Genomic DNA, 20119 nt, shown 5'->3' on the forward strand with positions numbered 1-20119 from the left:
CGATCCGTCTTCACCCCCCGCGTCTCTTCCGTAATTCGATCCCTGTCCCGGCCGCCCTCCCTCCCACCCTTCTGTTCTTCTGCGCTACCGTCTCTCTCAATATCTCGCTCGACCGCGGTTACTTTTAAGAGGAATTTGCATAATGGCGTAGTGTGAAAATCCGTTTTCTCCGCGGGGACGATCGCGATAGTCTCGGGGAAGTAAGGTAATTTCGCGTGGAAAAAGGCGGGTTGAACTAGTAACGAGGGAAACTGCGTTGCAAGCTGCCACACGTAAGTGCGACGGAAAGAATGCGACAGAAATATCGGGGCGTTTCTATGGAAAATTCTGCTGCGAGATTAACGTCAAATTGCTAATGGGAACTGTTCGACGAGACAGCGATACGATTGCGATGAGTTCAATGTCCAATGTTATTTCGATATCGAATGATACAGGAGACTGTATACGTCGCGCGCGTCACACGTTGATTTTTCATTATGCCGTGTAATCGTAGACGCGATATCTCCCTCTCGGAGTCTGGAAAGCGTGTAAATCTGGAGATCGTACCAGCGCGAGTTTGGATCTCGAGTTACAGATCTAATGAGACACAAGACACAGCATTTATTTTACAATTCTCGCGCAGCAGTGAAATATAAATATTGACTATAAATGCATAACACATCTGCCTCTCGCAGAGATGAGGGGAAGACGAGCAGGGGAGAGGAGAGGGAGAAAGGGGGGAGGGGAGAGAAGGATGGGGTAGGGCGAGAAATCGCGAATTGAAGGAAGGTAAGATCGTACAAAAGTAGCGAAGCGAAGAATTCTCCCGGGGCAGCGCCAGGGACCGGATAAAAGAAAAGGGGAAAGGAGGGGGGTGGAGAAAGGGGGTCAGGGAGGCAAGTTACTGCTTGCGAGCCTTTGGATGAGAGTCGAGAAGACTCTAGAAAGGGCCGTGGCGAACAGAAAAGGGAGTGAGAGGAGGGAGGGAGGAGGGGAGCGATCCAGAAGAGGCGACGGCTCACCAGGTTGTTTCTGATTCGTAATTAGAGATGAGTGAGGCCAGGAAAAGGCCGGAGAATACATTTCTCTCCAAGCGAGTAATAGCTAACGGTACGGTGCAAGCCAACCGGAAGAATAACTGACTTCCCATTTTTTCCTCCGTTTTTTTCTCCCTCTTTTTCTTTCTTTCGTTTTTTTACCTCCTCCTCGTCTACCCTTACTTTTCCCTTCTGTATCTACTCTGCTTGGACCGTCGACTAATCGGCACTCACCCCTTTGCACCCGTCTCCGTTTTCTCGGGATATCCTCCCTCGAAGGGAGAGATTCTTCCGTGGCAACCTTCCTGCAACGGGGTAACGACAGATTCTCGTCGTCCCAAGCCCCTTGATTGTGCATTGACCTCTCGGGACTTACCGAGAGAGCCCTTCCCTTCTTGTCCCGTAGCATCGCGAAAATGAACGTTCCATGCTATCGTTTTTTCGACATATTAGAATCTGGTACTCTATTATATTCTAAAGGATATATTTTATATATTTCATATATACACTGATAAATTCGTAGTGTCAAATTATCCTCATTTTGAGTCATTTTCAAACATTCCTATAATATAAGTCGCCACTGCTGCTACTCAATATGTCGTTAATTTAACTAAACCAGTGAAGTTGAAATAATACTGTTTTGTGTTAAAATAATCGACACACATGGTAGTTAAAAATAACAGATTGTTATTTAACTCAAAATATTGATTTAAATTTTATCCTTTAATATTGTACAGTTAAGCTGTTGGAAAGATTTAAATGATTTGTGTACAGAGATTTATTAATGTAAATGTCAAAACTTGATGTTTATTCTAAAAACGGAGCAAAAACATTATAATATCTATAAGCAAATTATCGATTCATACAAATTAGGTTTATTAAAATTCAGAAATGTAGCTTCTGTAAAATATCCGTATATTGATCGGCGTTTTAATCTTAAACAGTGAAATATTTTGTCTAATTTCAGATTCAGCAACGGGCGTGATGACGACCGTGACGCTATTACTAATTGCTCTGGCGGTAACGATAATTCGATAAGCAAGACCCGAAAAGAAAAGAGAAAGCGAACGACGACCTCGTCATTGACACGCCGCGCCGTCGGTGTTGGCTTCCCTAATTAACGGACTCAATTAAAAGGAGAATAAAAGGAAGAAAAAATTAGAACTCACGACATGAAAGACAGACCACACTCACACACAATACACGTGCGCACGTGCACGCATATACACACACACACACACACAATTACACCGCGGTGACACAAAGACTGACTGGAGTAGTTAGCGTCCGTATTAAATGACGGAGAGTAATTTACGCGTGCCAAGTTTAGTGTAGCGACGACAGTCCACGAGTGGCCAAGAATTACAGGAGCACGAATCCTCGCCGATCTCCCCTTCACCGATCGTGCGTTGTGTGACCCGAAGGGATGAGGGACGAGACACACGCCTGGAGGTGGAACAACGAGAACGAGAGGAAAGGGTATTAAACAAAGTGCAACGACTATCGCTTTCAGTGTAATATATTGTATAACGCCGTAACATAATGACGCTAATAACAAATACCAGTGGTCTCGTCTCCGCGAGAGAGAGAGAAAGAGAGAGAGTCCGGAACGTGTGTGAGAGTGAGTCGTTATGTTTTTTAACTATATTATACGGGAGTATTTTAATCGCGCAACTGACATTTCCGGAATATCAAAACGAAATCGTTCGAGTTTAATACTGAATTAAAGTTTCACCGAGCCAACTAGTTCTCCAACATTTTTTAAACTCACATGCCCCTCTTGAAATAGTTTTCTTCCCTCGTTCGTACGATCGATGCATGAGGGTTCTCAATTTCGTCAACAACGTAAAAACTCTTGAGTTCGAAGATTCGTCATGACGATACGTATATCTCGAGGAGAATCGTGAGTGTTTGTCACCATTCGAGCAAAGTTAACTCTCCATCGACATCTGAATGAGAGTCCACCGTAGTCACGCGTCTCAGTTTCGACTGCATGCATCCCTTAAACATCAGCCATTTCTTTCTTCTTTAATTTGAAATGCATAAAAGTGCGAAAAAAGTGCGTGTATTATCTCGAGCATCGATTCCACTTCTTTATTCCGTGGCAAACTTCCGCCAAGTACATTTTAAATTTCTCGCTTCTTTCCATCCCGTTCCTACCCTTACCTCCTTATGTACGAAATCATGGATCCCATCTGGATACTTGAGATTAAAACGTCAGATTCGGTACGGAGAAATTGCTCTCATCTGGAGAGGCAGTCGAAGGAGGTACGGACAGCGAAGGGGGGAAAGAAGAAAATGGAAAATTTGCGGCGGAGAAAGAAACGCGGATATATCGTAACAAGAAATCGAATACTACTTAGTTGCAAACGTTTTCGAATCAATCCGGCATTACTCCGGTTTTCTGAGAATAACGCAATTCTTTCTTCACATTATATGCAGGCACGTTGTCCTCATTTTATTTAATTATAATTCCAACCACTCGCTTTGCGCGCAATCATATAGGACCAGAAAATGTCGAGGTTCGTCTTGAATAGAAAATATTTATTGAATGTATCGAAAGCACAGTTTTCGGCCTGTGAATTAATAAATAGTCCTAAATCTCGTTCAATCGTTGTAAAATCCATTTTTGCTCGAAATATTACATATATTTATTTATGGCCAATTATGGCATTTTATGCAATATTGCAAAAGGAAGTTTTCATATTTTACTATCAACGTTATCTAGCGGTGCTGTGGCAATTTGTGAGTAGTGTATGAAGAAAATTTATTTATATGCAAGCGCGATCTACGTTTCTCGCCTTTGACGTGATAATTCTGGATGACCGGATGGCAGCGGCGATCAGAAGCATATCATTAAAGCATTTTTTTTTATTATCGGTTATCTTTTATTCTTACGCGTGTTAACGATAAGCGATTTATATAAGCAGAAAGAAATATGCGCTTTAAGAAGTAACTTTTTACGTGCGATACTATACGCAGTATAGTAAAACGTCGCATATAGCAAAACGTCAACGTGTGTTCATTTCGTAATCAGATTCATGAATCGATATCAAAAATTGTCCGGCTGACTGTCCAGACTCGACAGAATCAACAGGAAATAATTGCAATGTAAATTACATATTTGCTTGAAATATCGGTTCCGTTTCACGCCGTTGCGTCGCGCGATCGATTTGTTTACGTGTTAATTGATCAAATCGGGATTTATTCGTAGGCGGTCGCGGAGAGGCCGGCCCCGGCTGTGCCGGGTTTTAAGCGGACTTCTAACTACTTAGGAATATCCATTATTCAGCGTACATCTTGTTTAAAGCAACAGGTTCGAGAGAGAGTCCCTGCACTCGGCGCGCAAAGGAGTTAATGCCCGCCATGGATTAAAGAAGGGAACGGGTCGACTTAGGGATTACGCAGACTTACTCTGATGAGGTCTGTAATCGTATCATTCGCGAGACTAGCGATCTTAAAAGTCATAAGCATTTAACATGAGGGGATCACGCGTCTTTGCAGCATCGCAGCGTTCGCAATCTGTGGAGATTACTCTGCAACGAATTCAAATCCCGATCTGGTCAACGCTACGAACGATTGTTTCTCCACTTGTCGGTTGAAGCGTATTGATCGCCGGGCATTTTGATTGAACGCACGAACGATTGACCAATATTTCTCATTAAAAAGCATTTCCATAGGCACATTATAAACAGTTTCTGTTTGGTGAAAATAAAATTGTGAAAAAATTTATTTAAAAAAGCAATTAAACGCGATATATTGCGTAGCAATATATCGATTGCATTCGACGATACGTCGATGGTGCTTAAATGAATTTTTAGACCAATACTGATACTCGCCATCAGAATGATGCATATATATCCTGAGTTTTTTTTAATTAATATTATTAATTATTACTCATTTTGGTAATTATTCAGTTATATATGTCAAGGTCAAGATCATTGGCGTTGAATAATTACTCTGACGTTCTTTATCTTAGAATGGTTTAATCTAATCATACAAAGTTCTGTTTATTAATTTTATATAATTTTGCAGAGAGATAAATACCAACGCTTTCCTTTCGCGAACACAAAGATGATTGAATTCATCTATTATCTTGATGCAGGGAATCTTTATTACAACACTAATAAGCACAGTCTGATTAAATAACGCTTAAAAGTTTTATTACGCAATAGCTTTAATTGCTTAACACAAGCACACTCTGTATTTTATATGAAATTTAATTTTATGTGTGAAATTCAAAAATCCAGAAGAATTATTTTAATATCTCGAATAGTTTCGTCTACTAAAAATTCAGAATTAAGCAACAAAGTAAAGATCGTTCTTTCCGGGCACGCTTAAGAACTCCGAAGCTATCCGCCTATTGAGAAGCGATCACTACCCATAATGCAAGTAGAATCTATATTGCACATGTGTATGTACGCGTGTATGTGATTGTATGTGAAACAACTGCATGTGACTTCTTGTCTGTAATATCGGTGCGTAATGCCATTTTCCGTTAGCATCGTAGTCGCGATAGAGTTGATTTTCAATTCTTTTAAATCTCAATTTAGATCCCATGAATTTAATAAGAATAAAAAAAAATATGCTGTCAGGCTCACGAATCACATGCGGAATCAATGAAATTGAGAGACAGTAGATTAGTCAAAGGTTAAAAAAAAAAAGAAAGAAATAGTATTCGAGAGTTACCTCTAAGCTCTTGCTATAATCAAACGATTTTAATGAAATTTGTGAACGGCTAAGGGAAAATGGTGACGCGGATTATTCGAATTATCGGTCTAAGGATGCTCGAACGTTGACTCGTCATTGGCGAAACCCTTGTAAATAGAAGTACACCAGTGATAAGAATTGCACGTAGAGTAAGCTTTGCAGCCAGCGATGATAGTGTACGACGTGTCACGTACGCTACCGGCATCATTAATCCGTTTTTCCGTTTCGCGATTTTCCGCCTTTAAGTTCTTTCGCACTTTCGCCGTCGTCGTTTCTCACGCGCGGAGAAACGCGCAAGAAGGGTAAATCTTAGCGAGAGATATTTTGACCGTAGCCTCTAAAGTAAAAAAAAAAAAAAGAATGCGGATCGACGTGTGTGAAGAAAAAGAAGAGAAGAAAATTCGCCGTCTTAACGTTGTAAGTGCGTGATGAGACGTATTAAACGCGAAGATATATATGTATACATAACGCAAATTATAAATATGAAAATACAAATATATAAATACAAATATACGAATTACGGGGGACTATATTGGGTATACATATATAAATATATATATGTTATATAATATATATATTATTATAACATTTATGCTTTGCGACGTTGATTTGAATGTTGTTATTTACAAGAAAACCAAAAGAAACGAGACATTCTTATGAATATGCTCGACATATGTAATAAAAGAAGGGTTACGTAAGAACTCTATATGAATCGCGATTATCTTGTCACCCAATGCCCCATTCCTCATCTTTCTACAATTTTTAACAGATCCTTTCTTTTCATAAACATATCGTATATCGACATAAGCGGAGTCAAATATTTCATTTTTTAATTTATGTTTTATTGTTGTTTAGGTAATCAAGTGAAAGATATATAAATAAATATATCGCGATCGAAAAATGAAGAATAAAGCACCACTCTGCTTCTTTTGGCAGAAACGAGAGGCAGCTATTCCTAATTGATGATAAATTAATTGATTCGTTATTAACAATCGACGATCAATAATATTCATTTATCGTTAGGTACAATTTTACTTTCCTATTCTGGTTAAGCACCCAACTCTGCTACCAACCACAGCGTTGAAACGCAACGGATTACGCGGGGAACTCCGCAAACGTTTCATCCCCCCAACGCATGATTCTGTTTGCCATGGGTAAGCTAAATAGAGGGATCGGCGGGTGAATGCGGGGGCGTATGCAGCGAGGTGTTGAGGAAAAGGTACCGGGTGCTCGTAACATTTAGGTCGCGTGAATCCGCGAAGTGAGACGCTATCTACCATCGACGGATTAAATCAGGCCGACTATGTGTTTATGCGGCAGTCACAGGAGGATGGCATGAAAGTTCAACAACGTCGGGATACGTCGGTAGAGCGAAGATAGCGGATACACGTCGCTCCGTATAACGGGGATCGGAGGGGGCGCGCGGGGACGGGGGAATGTGTCAACCTTTGCGCAATATTTCGCCGTTTATTGTCGCGAGTGTTGTAACAAGCCGCGACTCGCCGGTCGGCATACTAACCGGAGGATTAATTACGTGGTGCGGCCCAAGGCAGCTGGCGGAATCATTTTACGCGTAACACGGCGTTCCCTCCCCGTCGACAAGTTACTATCAGTTTATAAGCCCCGTAAGCTCGCTCGGTAGTCGCTAATTAAAACCACGCTATTCCGTCCGAGAATTGGGACGGGACGGCGGCGAAGTTTAGCGGCGGGCGCTTAATCGGCACCGTTCGTTTCGTTCGGTTTCAATATCCCGGAATCCTTGCCACACGCGCTGTGTGTTACACGGTTCTCTTTCTATCGTCCGTCATTCCACACCGTGATTACACATCATAGACGTGGATAGCGTGGATTTGCGGGAGTATTGATTCAAATCCAAACATTTTCCTAACAGCCCAATTTTAATGCAAGAACTTCATATTATATTATCAGAAATCAGATCTAATTCTCTCAGCAAATATCGTAATGTAACAAGCTGGCAATACTTATCTTTTACACAGCCGTTTAAGCCTTGCATTATTTAAAAATTATACTAAGATTCAAAATTGCATTGACTATATTAATAAAAAATTGTTATAAGGACAATATTGTCATTATGTATGGCGATGTTGTAGAATAGATTTATTGTCATATCGATTGCCACAACGAGGTGAAGTTAAAAGTCTATAAGATATTCAGAGAGCGAACTTGTCACGGTCGAGAAGGAAAAAGAGAAAGACATTTTTGAAATCTTGATGAGCTGAGTTGCCGGCAAGTAGGCATTGCAGCAGATTATGAATTAAATTCACTCTCAACTTGTACTCTCTTATTCTCTCTCTTCCTCTCTCTTCCTCTCTCTTTGGTCTCTTTTACGTTACTTCATAATAACTACGGTTCATGGCGAACAGCCGCCTCGCCAGGCATTTTCGTCGGCCATTCATTTGAGCTTCTCTTTCCCCCAACGGCCTGCTTCTCTTTCGTTCAGCCGCATTGTCGGGGGTGTTCTTTTCTCCTTGAGAGAATTGCCGGAAAGTATTCGCCATATCACGAAATGAATAAGTATGAATTAACCCGGTAAATTTTAATTAATTTTCAAAAAAAAACTTGCTATTAGTAAATAAAATATATAATCTTAAGTTAAAATTTTTTTAAAGTTTTTATTAAATGTAATATTATGTAACAAAATCTTCATTTATCTGCACATTTATATTTACAGCGGTAATCTCGTGGATTAAGAAAATTAAATACTAAAAAGAGAAGATTCTGATTTTTTTTAACTGTTTTATTATATTAGCGGAAAGATAAAAAAATATTTATTTGTAAAACTTAGCTTTGTTAATTAATCTTAAAGATGGATGAGCAGTAGATTTTTCTGATAAAAGCCAATGGATGAAGGTACAGGAAGACGTAAAGGGGCAAGGTGCACCAAGACACGAAGTTACCGCATGTCACGTACGATGAAATGATCGATATAATCGTGCTCCCTCAGCGAGGATTCGTTATCTCGATTATGGTAGAGGGAAAGAAAATGTCTTTACCGTGGACGACCGAAAGTTTCATATACTCCCGCTATATTTGATATCAGAAGAAGTTAGCGCGCCATTCCATACGGATAGGCTACATTTATTTTCCGGACAACGAACAAGTTATTCCTAATGATGCGGCAATCACCGCTGAGTGAACAAGAATGGCCTTATCTAGGGGGATAGTCTTCTTAAATATCAGAAGATGACGAAAATAACTCGTATTCTATCTTAATAGCTACTGTAGTGTTTAACATCATAGATATTTAATAAAATTCTAATAGAAATATTAATTTAATGAAATATGTTTTCTTATTGTCTAATATTAATACATCGTTTACAAATCAAAGAAAAGCCATATATATACCTATACATACATATTTAATTATTCACAATTATATAAAGGACTTACAATTTTTTAACATAGGAATAATTGCCGTTCAAAAAATGTTTAAAACAAAAATCAAAATGTCACACTTATTCATGTAAAATTATGATATAAATTATTTTAAAAACAATTATTAATTCTCTTCAATGCAACTGTAGAAAATAATAGACAGATAATGTATTGTGTGTACTCTAATTTTTAAAAAATTTTTTGTATTAAGAATGTATATGAAATTGGAAATAAATTTGTTATTGCAAGTTATAGATTGTCTAAAGAGAATATCATAAATATAAATATTTATCTTAACATGTATCTTATATAAGATCTATCCGTTGTGTATGACGCGAATATAAAATTATTAATATCTATCATAAGAGAATTTCTTTTTTTTTTTAATATCACAATTGATATGACGATTTGTTTGTTATTTTAGTGAGTATTCTTGATATAATTACTAAAGTGCCGATCAAATGGCTCATATATATAGCTAACTCTGATATAGCAGTGAATACAACGAACGGTATTAAATAATAGAGGTGCCATTAGTGTGATGATTGGCAAATAGCTACGTCACATCAGTGGGGGATGTATTCACGACCTGAGAACGATTTGAGCACGGCGATGAATTCGACGGGAAGCATCTCGACGGGGACAATGACGCAAATACGAAATGCCGCATCGATACAACTCGAAATATGACACAAGGCGAGCGATTGCCCGAACGAAAAGCCCCGGTTCTCGGGCGGCACGTATCATGCATATTCCGCACGGAAGCCCCGATGGGATGGATTCTTAGTGCGAGCCGCGTGGAAGTCCGGGAATCCGCAATCCGTTTACGAATTTCGAACGGCAAGGTAATGGCTCGTGCGTAGTCGCGCGGTTAGAAATTACAATTCGAATTCCATTGCCGTAGCCGACGACGAGGGTGAATAAGAGAGAGAGAGAGAGAGGGAGGGAGGAGCTGGACAGGGTGAAGTCGCGGAAAGGGGGTAGGTACGGATATTGGAGTAAGGTGGGGCGCCAGCAAACGGATAGAGAAGCGGAGAAGTAAACGGGGCTAGCTCTCGTGCTGGCAGTTGACCCGCGTGCGAGCGGATATAACCGGTTTTCGACCTGTTCGGCAGCATTCTAGAATTGTAATCGCAGTCCCCCCATTCGACCGGGGATGTTCTACGCACGTCGTAGTCTCACCCCTCGACCTCCGCCCCCTGCCTCCGCGGGCGGTTACGATGCGGTCGGATTCCATTTTAATTACTTACCTTCGATCCCTGTCGCCGTACCTATCCCTGTGCCCCTGCGCGTCGCGGCGCCTCGCGTCACGTTGAGCGTGATGTGCTCTCTCTCTCTCTCTCTCTCGTGATGTATATTACTCTTTAGTTAACAACACATAATATCTGCGGAATCGATGCGCTCTTTGACCGTAGAAACAACGGCAGTGTCTTCGGTCGTTGAAAATAAATCATTTCTTTCGCGAATTGAATTCTGCTAGGAATTCATAGTAATGAAAATGTACGAAAAAATTCTTCCATTTCTTGCTTTCCAACTCAAGCGTATCTTGATGATTTGTTCATTTGTGATTTGAAAACTATTATTGCAGGACAATTTGGAAAAATCGCGAAATATTACCCTTTGATATTTTTACTAAATAACAATTCTGATTTTTAAAAAATTATTCAAGATTGTAATATGCAGATGAGATTATCTCGTATGTACAGCGAGAAATCAATCTATGTAAAAATGTTATTTGTCTTCGTAGCATCTCGTATGTAATCCTTAATCCTTTCGGTCACCTGATGAATCTCTTTTCGAGGAAGATTGTTTTAGAACGTGTCTTATGTTAAATAGAATTAATGAGAGATAAAAATGATATATTTCTCTCTTTTAACAGCAAAAGTATCAAATTACGATATTCAGATTATAATTTCCAGATGTAAAATGAAAATGGAGGAAATAATGAAAAGCCTGCATGCAGAGACTGTAACGTTAATTGAAGTAATGTACCATATATAATAGCGTACAACGAGCGTAAAAGAGTTGATAAGCCGGCGCTTTTTTAAATTTCCTCCGACTTGACGTTGCGCTGGATCTTCATAGAGGGTGAAAACCGGCATATTCTCGCGAGTCGGAATGAAAATTGCAGAGCTATGATGCCGAAATAGCCACTATTTGTATACGTGACGCAGATTTTCCGTCCACGAGAAGTGAGAAAATGAGAAAATACTTGGGAAGATACGCCCGCATAAAATCGGGTCTATGTATGCCGGCAAAGAGAGGCGATACTGTAATCAAACTCGGTGAATTTTTGAAGATCTGCTCTACTTACGGCATTATTTCACTCGGATATCTCGGAGAGAGGTATAAGTCGCAAAACGTTATATCCCATGTACGCGTGTTAATTTAACACGCGCAAAAAAAATTCGAGCGATATACGCGATTGAAGGGGGTCGCGTGAATAATAACACACCTCGAAATTTTAAAATAATGTAAAAATTCCCGCATTCTTGATCTCAAATAATGTCATACACATTCATCATGCGATCACGATTTATGATCGTACAGATAATCTCGGCGATAAGATTTACTAACATCGACATAGAAATTATTTGCAACGTTTATCTTTCCTGGAAATTGAAAACATTGTACAACGATTATGTTATAATCATAATCCAATACAATGCTTGCACGTGAAACTTCGAGCTTGTTCAAAAGAGTGAAGTACAATATAAATAAGAACTCATCTCGGCGGCAAAACATATATACGTGATGTAAACGTAATATTTATCAAATTACTAAAATACGGCTTATATCGAAATAAAGATCTTTCAATCGTTCAAGCCACTTAATGATTGGATTCTATTCCAGAAATCTAATTCGTTTGTTGTAAAAGATGTGCACGCATACAAGCAAATACATGTACTTTTAAATCACATTAATACATTTAAATAGTAAAAATTTTATGCAAAATTCCACTTCGTAGTCGATTCTTTTTTTAATAAGAAAATTAAGAATATCAAAAATAATTGAAAATAAGTCATCTATGACGTAGTGGCTAGAATGTCGCGGATGATGGAGTCGGAAATTCTTGAGAATTCTATTATAATTACAAGAAAATACGAATTCTCGGGAACACGATTAAGACAGAATTTATCAGAGATAAAACGGTCGAAGGAGGATTGTATGCGGGGGAGGCGAAGAGAAGTGCGTGGAAGTTGGAAAACGTAGATCCGTGCGATATATACTAATGTAGATACGATATATATAGTCAATTGATAGCACAGGTCGTCAAAGAAATCGTCTATCTTGTTACATGGAAAGTGTGAGAACTCACGGTTGTAATTCTCATCATTCTCGATCTCACCAGTCCTAATCTCTCTTCAATTTTCTTCAGAATTTTGAGGTAAAGGCTGAAAAGACGCTTAAAGATGTTTAAATAACTTAATCATCTCGTTTGATGTATTTAACGAAAAAAGAGCTAATTCCGCTAATTTCTTTCACAGCATATTGTACCCTATGTAGCAAATATCGTCAGTTTTTACACTGACAGTTTTGTTAAGAATTTTTATTTTATTTGCTGAAAATAATTTCGCAAGATTCTGTCATGGATGGCTCTATTTAATTTGTTTTAGCGACAAATTAGATTTGCCTTACAAAATTAAAAAAAATTGGAAAAAAGTAAAAAAATTAATTTAAGCTAAAAATAATGTCAAAGTATAAAAAAATAACAAATTTTTTATACTTTGACATGGAAAACAACTGTGAAAAGTTTGAGAAAAATCAACGTCTTCGACGTCAACGACGTTCCGCGAGGTTTACCTGTTAGTAGCAAATTCGGATTTCTGCGAATATACATTTATTCAACAAGATTTTTCAATAAAACAAGTGTTACTATAATATATGATATAATTGATTAATAATGATGTTTGATTGTTTTTACATTGAGTATACAATAGAGCATTGGCTACGTTTACACCCAGCGACCTGATCACGGCCTGACTTATATTGTGATCCGAAGTAGGTCTATATCGTTCGTTTACACCGAAAGAGACCTAAAAATTGACGGGAACGTATTTGGGATCGCCCTGAATTGCAGCAAATCCGAATAAGCAAATAAAGCTTTTAGGATGCGTCGCGCGTGATCGCGTGTTTACATCGCAAATAGATAACGGCCTATTTCAGGTCGGGTCACTAAAATACGCGGCCTGACCTGAAGCCAGATCCGATCGCCTATCAAGTGTTTATAACAAGCGGCCTAAATAATTTAGGTCGAATTTGAGGTATAGGCCGCCTAAATTCAGGGTGTAAACTTAGCCATTAATATGATGTCTCTGCAACAGCAAAATCTTTTGTTTCCACTTTTGTATTTCATTTCGAAGAGAAGGATACTTTAAAATTTTTTATGTGTGAGTGCGGTTAACTATTTTTTTATCGTCACATTTCTTGTTTCTTGTCTTTATCTCTCAGCTTTTTAGCTACTTAAGTCAGTCGAACGTCTGCAGAGTCTTAAGAAACTCATCGTATTGTAGAAGTGCGACAGTCAATTCGTTGCAAACAAGTAGGTAGTCGTATCGCTAAAGAAAATTCAACTTTTTCTTTCGATTTTTTGCCGTTAATATTAAAGTGGTAATAGAGCAGACATCTTTATGAAGAATAAATTATTATAGAGATTCTGAATATTAAAAAATTAAAATTTTAATATTGCAAGTAAGTATACAAAATATAAATAAAATATTATTCTATGTAATATAGCGGTAATGTTTTGTGAATACCTTATGTATATTTCATTCTTGCTATATTATTTTTTAATAAATTGTAATTAATTTAAAAATATCTGCGTGTTATTAAAAAATAACACGATAAATGAGATTATTACATAAAGATATAACAATAATTAATTAGATCAAAGAGATAACAAGAATAATTATGCTAACAATACTCTATCTAATAATACTTAAATTTTCATTTTTTATAAAAATTAAGATTAATTAATATATAACAAGCAAAATAAAAAAGATCAAGATATTTTAACTCTTAAAGTTATCAGATAAATATGGAACACATTGATTTTTCGATGATAAATTAATAGTAGAATCGGATAAGAAACATATATGAATTTACTTTCACTAGACGCTAAAACGTCCTCAAAATAGTGCAAAAATGGAATAGTCGAGACTATTACTAGCTAAAGAGCTTTAATTAAAAATAATCGACTTCATTGTCTATCTCTATATAAAAAAGACAAAAATTTTACTTTTTTTGCAGTTTTGCCGCGTATTATTATTACTTTTACATTTTTTAAAATCTTATTGCAGGTACGTGTTCATCCATTTATTCGGTATTCATATTCTTATTCGAGCATTCGCGTATAGTTCATCAGTATTAAACTTCGAAGGAAAGTTAGCCACTGCGCGGTCCGAAACTACTTTATACTTTTCCTCATTCGCTTTTAAACTCCTTACACGATAAGTTCTTCTAATGAGAGGTGATATATTTTAAATTCATTGAATTTAAGTTCGATTCTTTTTACTCTTTCGAACATTATGCGCTTAAAAAGTTGTCGGAAGGACTATTACGTCGTCGCTGCCGGTAGTGTGACCTCAATTGTAAATTGTCGCTTCCAAGTTGTCGCTACTAATAACGTGAATCTAATTTTCTATTGTAAGAATTTGTATGTTAAATCTGAATTGAATATACTCTCCAAAGGCACTTTACACAAAAAATTACAATTAAAATATTCTTTTCTTCGAAACATTTGTGAGAATGATCCAAGTCGAGTTACAGGTAAAATTCGTGCATTATTTAATTTAGAGAAACCATCAAGTTTTGCAAATAATTGTTCCGTTTTCACTGGATACATCTAATCCACGAATAACTCTTTTCGCAGAAAAAATTGAATGCTTAATCTCAAAATCAAGGGAAATCTCTTTATCTTAATACGGGTTTTCTCGCGACAATAACAATTTCATCATCGACGCTATTGTGGGATATTGTCTCGAGAAATCTGGCATGACGACTGTGTACTTAGATTAAGTTTATTTTATTATCATGGACAAATCTGTTTGCACATGATCTACGTAGTGTCTGTGTAGCATCACATTTAATTGTACAACAGTTAGATAATACACTTCTGGTAAACAAAGCATTTTCTTAATACGCTGAAGATATTTTTAATCTCTCACAATAACATTAGAATGCGATATCTCATACCTTGTTCTAATAATATCTCGCTCTATATGTGTTAATGCTAAACAGACTTTCTTTATAGATATCAAACGAGACAGATAAAGACTGCCTCGTTACAAGCTCATCAACGAGGATTATTGCACACATTACATTAATTAATACAGATTGTGTGTGACAAAACAGTAATTCTACAAAAATAACTCTATAACAGCAATTCTAAAAAAAAATCGACGTTAAAGAGTTTACGTTAAAAAAAGTTACACGCGCTTCTTACGGACATTAGTAATTATATAAGTTACACTATAATTTTTAACTTTTATATTATAATTAAAATTTTGTAATTACATTAGAGAACAACTCTCTGATGTTCTGAGATGAGAATTTTGTATTAATTTTGACTTAATCCGCGGCTCGCATACAGTTTTAGAGATATATTTATTAATAATATTATTAGTAATATTATTGGACGTTAGTTTTTAAGCAATTATACTCATGTAATTACTAAAAGAATTCCCGCTCCGTCTTTTGTAAAATTTAATGAAAATCTAAAAGCTAATCAGCAATAAAGATTAGACGCTTGAAATTTTTGAACAAGAACTTTTAGCACGTATACAAATCGACATTCGTGCAAAAACATAGGTTAATGGAAGGTGAACCATTTGCCATATAATGTTTATATATTTCAAAATCCACGTTGGTAAACGCCAGTTGAAAGCCAACGTCCAACGCGATATCATTACTTCAGCAGTCTATGCTAAGATTATCGAAAGTGTAATGTAAGTGCCAAGAACAATTTTAGTTATAGATTCGTCGCCACGGAATATCTGAGTTTGATTTCCGCCGTTCAGTCGAGAAGATGGGAAAATTTCAACGTCTCGTAGACATCGTCCTAATATTTTATTTCTGTTCATTAACGACGTCAGGGACGACGGCTCCCACCGAGTCGAAAGATATTGACGCAAAAAATGATTTGGAGTTACGATTAGTCAGCGCGGTAATGATGTGAAAATATCACAGTACTTTACAAAAAACATATCTCCTCGAGTGTATGTAAAGCTAACACAATTGGAATTTGGAATTTTTAGGTGTTTAGACACGGCGATCGCACGGTAGACAGGACGAGTCGAGAATCTTATCCAAATGACCCATATAAAAGTAACAATTTCTATCCGGCTGGCGACGGGCAGTTAACTAATGTAAGACACGTAACGTAAGATTTACATGGTACAGCATAGACATATTACATTGTTTTGTTAATCCCTTTATCATTAAGACCATCTTAAGACCATCTTAAGACGTGATGCATCATGCATATTTGCAGAAGAAATCTTTAAAAATTACTATCTAGCTTATCTGTCTAGCTTATCTCATTTTTCACAGATTTTTTAACGATAGATTTCTTATCAATTCGGAGTTAATTTTTGCATAGCAAAAGAGTATCAAGAGATAATTAAAATTTTCTGTAACTTTATAATTTTCAACATCGTATATGTTTTTCAATTGAGTCCTAAATTAGAATTTCATTCGGACTCCCTTTGAAATTACAAAAAACTAATTTTGTTATTTATTTAAAGTTCAGTTTGGCAAAAATCCATTCTTTCAATTACTTGCAACACGAAAATTGTAAATATATCTCGACATAGTCGCTAAGAAAAAAATCCCTCGTTCGAAATATAATGCGCGAAAAGTGAAATATTCTGTATATATAAATTAATATTAATGCATGCGCATTGCGTCTTCAGCTCTTCGTAAAGCTTTTCGTAGTGTGTCATAGCGAATGCACGGGTAAGTGCGCGAGTAAGTGCGCCCGCGACAACGGGAAGATTGACATTTTTCTCATTTCTTCGTTTTCGCGTGGAATACATTGCCCCGTTATTTTCAAGTTTGCGCTATCTCTTCTCGTATAAGAAATATTAATGCGGTCGCAGTTCCCTCTTCCACTTCTATATCTTTATTAACGACGTTCAAGGCCGGCAAGAAAAGAGCGTACAAGTTAGGGCTGATGCTGAGAGACAGATACAACAGTTTTCTCGGGGATGTGTATTATCCACCGAATGTCTACGCACGTAGCACGTGGCTGACTCGTTCCAAGATGACCCTACAGTTAGTTCTCGCGGCGCTTTACCCGCCTGTTGACATTCAAAAGTGGAACTCAGAGCTTCCTTGGCAACCGATGGATTTGATTTATATCTCACAGTATGAGGATGATTTACTGGTTCCAATTGGGTGTCCTACGTAAGCAATAAGCCTCTTCTTTTCACGAATAATTTATTAGTCATGTGATCGGATCCAATAATGATTCGGTTGCATTCGCATTCGCATTCACAAGAATATTTTACGACGCAAATGAGTCGTCAATTATTTTTATTCTTTGTGAGCGTGAAGCAATTAAATAATTAATACAATTAATCTATTGTATAAAAATATCTTTTTGCATATATTTTTATATTATTTCAATCCTTCTCTGTTTTGGTTATAAAAGATCCACTGCCTATATCGTCTATAAATGTGTTACAAATTATTGTAATTATTATGTAGATGATATATTTCTTGTTTAAGTTTCTCGACAATTATATTTAAAATTTCTTCTTGTGTGTAATATCTTTTTCCAATAGATACATCGAAGCTCACAAGAATCTGGTACAAAGTCCAGAAGTGAAAAAGAAAATAGGAGAGTTTAATAATTTGATGGAGATAGCGTCAAATTATACAGGACGAAACATCACTGATCTCACCGGCCTCGTTCTCTTGTACAGTACTTTATATGCGCAATCATTAATGGAATTGCCTTTGCCTGAGTGGACGCAAGACATATTTCCGGATGGCAAACTTTTTGATGCGGCTCTCTTATTCTTAGACCTACTTAGTTACGACCAGTTAAATAATCTCAATGGAGGCACGTTTAAATCAAATATAGATATATATTGTTTATAAGTTATCTAATTATTAAGAAATAATCTCAGATTGAAAAGTCGGAGAAAGAAGCCTAAATCAAAAGGCCAAGGTTCAAATTAGACTATAGAGATTAATTTACTTTTTATTTATTTTCAATCCCAGATTAGTGACGTGCATAAATATTATACGTTTTAGATAATAACATTTGTTATTCCTTACTCTTTTTTTATTATGTTTTTTGGAATAACATGACTAGAGAAGAATTAAAAGTTCTTAGAATTCAAAATTAATAGAGTTAAAATTTTATTTCTACTGCAATATATTAAGAGCACACGTAACAATTTCGTCATTATCAATAATAACAAAGCGAGTCATTTAAGTCTAACACAAATAATTCTAACTATCAAGAATTGAAGTAAATTATCCCAATTATTAGAAAATAATTGGTTTTTCTAGTTGTTAAAGAGCGAATATTTAATATATTATTTATCGTTTGTGAACAGTGATTTTATATTATTTATTATAAAATATACATATAATTTTTTGCAGGTGTATTATTGAGGAGACTAATTGACGATATGAATAAAGTGATCAACGGGACTCTGGGCGATCGAAAGATTAATCTTTTCTCCGCACATGACTTAAATGTGGCTGGAATATTACACGCTCTAAATATATCCGAACGTCGTTTACCGGCATATACGAGTAGCGTTATCGTAGAATTACATGAAAAAACCGGGATGTATTTTGTCAAAGTAAGTGTGTCATTTCCATTTGTCAATACACGTGACGACATAAATAACATCACTTGATTAATAAATAACTGACAGGTAATGCTCGCTTTTTGCAGGTGTTACATTACTTAGGTATTCCAGCGGAAATACTAGAAGTTAGCATTCCCGGTTGCGAAATATTATGTCCGTACAATAAGTTTGTCGAATTAACGGCGTCCACTAAAGCATTTGAACACACATGTCGTCCAGCGAATGCGAAAATAAACAGAACTTCTAAAGCGTTTGCTCTGTTTGAAATTTAATGGGACATCTTTGACTGAAGCTTCAAAGCTTTTATAACTCACAAATTGACTATCCACAGTGATTTTTCATTTACAAAGTACATATTACTCGCTTATTATAAATAGAATCAAAATCAACCGAGATTACATTATGTCGAATGGAAAATGAGGAATTCTATTTTGACATATATATTATCATTGACAGCTCAATTTTATTTGAATTGACATAACAAATAAGTAATCGATAAAGCAAAAACGTGTTTTGTAATGTCTCGTTTTAAAATGTCTTGAATTTTACAATGTGTAAAGCGTCACGAATATCGTCTCCTGTCTAACATAATAAAATCGGCGTGGCACGACGGTTTTATTACATTTTCCTCATTATATCCGGTATCGTACCGTCGAAAACTAGATGCCCATACGATCGCGGAAAGTTAAGTTCGTTAAGTATGCTCAGAGCCGTGTCTTATCGAAGACACGGAGCTCAGATCCTCCGCCTACCGTGCCGTAGCATAACAATTACCCTATTATTTCGCACACACCACCGCGCACCGCGCCGCGGCGATTCGTTGGGCCTATACACCGCACATTTCCGTTCCACGATATACTCCCCAACTTCCATTAAGGCTAAATCTTTTCGGCCGTCGCGTAAGCAGATATCAACGCTGAAGTTTAATTTGCTCTTCTACGTTATTGCCACTTACGGCCGCCGACGAACATTATTTTAATTTGATTTTGTATAAAGAGTCGATCTCTTATAATGCGAGGAAAATTGTTACTAGAATAGATATATTACTTTTATATATACATACATATAATTATAATAGATATAATTATACGAGATACACCGTGTAATATAAAATATAAGATTTAAAATATATTCTTTACGTACGTGCTTACCGATATATTTATATGA

The 20119-nt window shown here is 36.7% G+C and overlaps 2 protein-coding genes across 2 annotated transcripts in view; both read left to right on the forward strand.

Annotated features, from left to right (window-relative positions):
- The window catches only part of LOC112457356 (lachesin-like), a 163390-nt gene extending 156958 nt beyond the window's left edge, over window positions 1-6432 (forward strand). The window contains exon 11 of the mRNA XM_025020358.1: window positions 1984-6432. Within this exon, the coding sequence (XP_024876126.1) occupies window positions 1984-2054 (71 nt within the window). The 3' untranslated portion in view covers window positions 2055-6432. The remainder of the gene's footprint in view (window positions 1-1983) is intronic.
- Window positions 6433-12425: 5993 nt separating this feature from the next.
- LOC112457565 (venom acid phosphatase Acph-1-like) lies at window positions 12426-20020 on the forward strand. Its single transcript, XM_025020714.1, has 7 exons — window positions 12426-12510; window positions 16093-16287; window positions 16379-16489; window positions 17263-17528; window positions 17909-18189; window positions 18738-18943; window positions 19039-20020. Exons 2-7 carry the CDS (start codon window positions 16150-16152, stop codon window positions 19222-19224), a joined length of 1188 nt encoding a protein of 395 aa, XP_024876482.1. The 5' UTR covers window positions 12426-12510; window positions 16093-16149; the 3' UTR covers window positions 19225-20020.
- The last annotated feature ends 99 nt before the right edge of the window (window positions 20021-20119 follow it).

This window comes from Temnothorax curvispinosus, unplaced genomic scaffold (assembly GCF_003070985.1).
Source record: "Temnothorax curvispinosus isolate PA1 unplaced genomic scaffold, ASM307098v1 QBEX01000740.1, whole genome shotgun sequence".
NCBI classification, from domain to species: Eukaryota; Metazoa; Arthropoda; class Insecta; order Hymenoptera; family Formicidae; genus Temnothorax; species Temnothorax curvispinosus.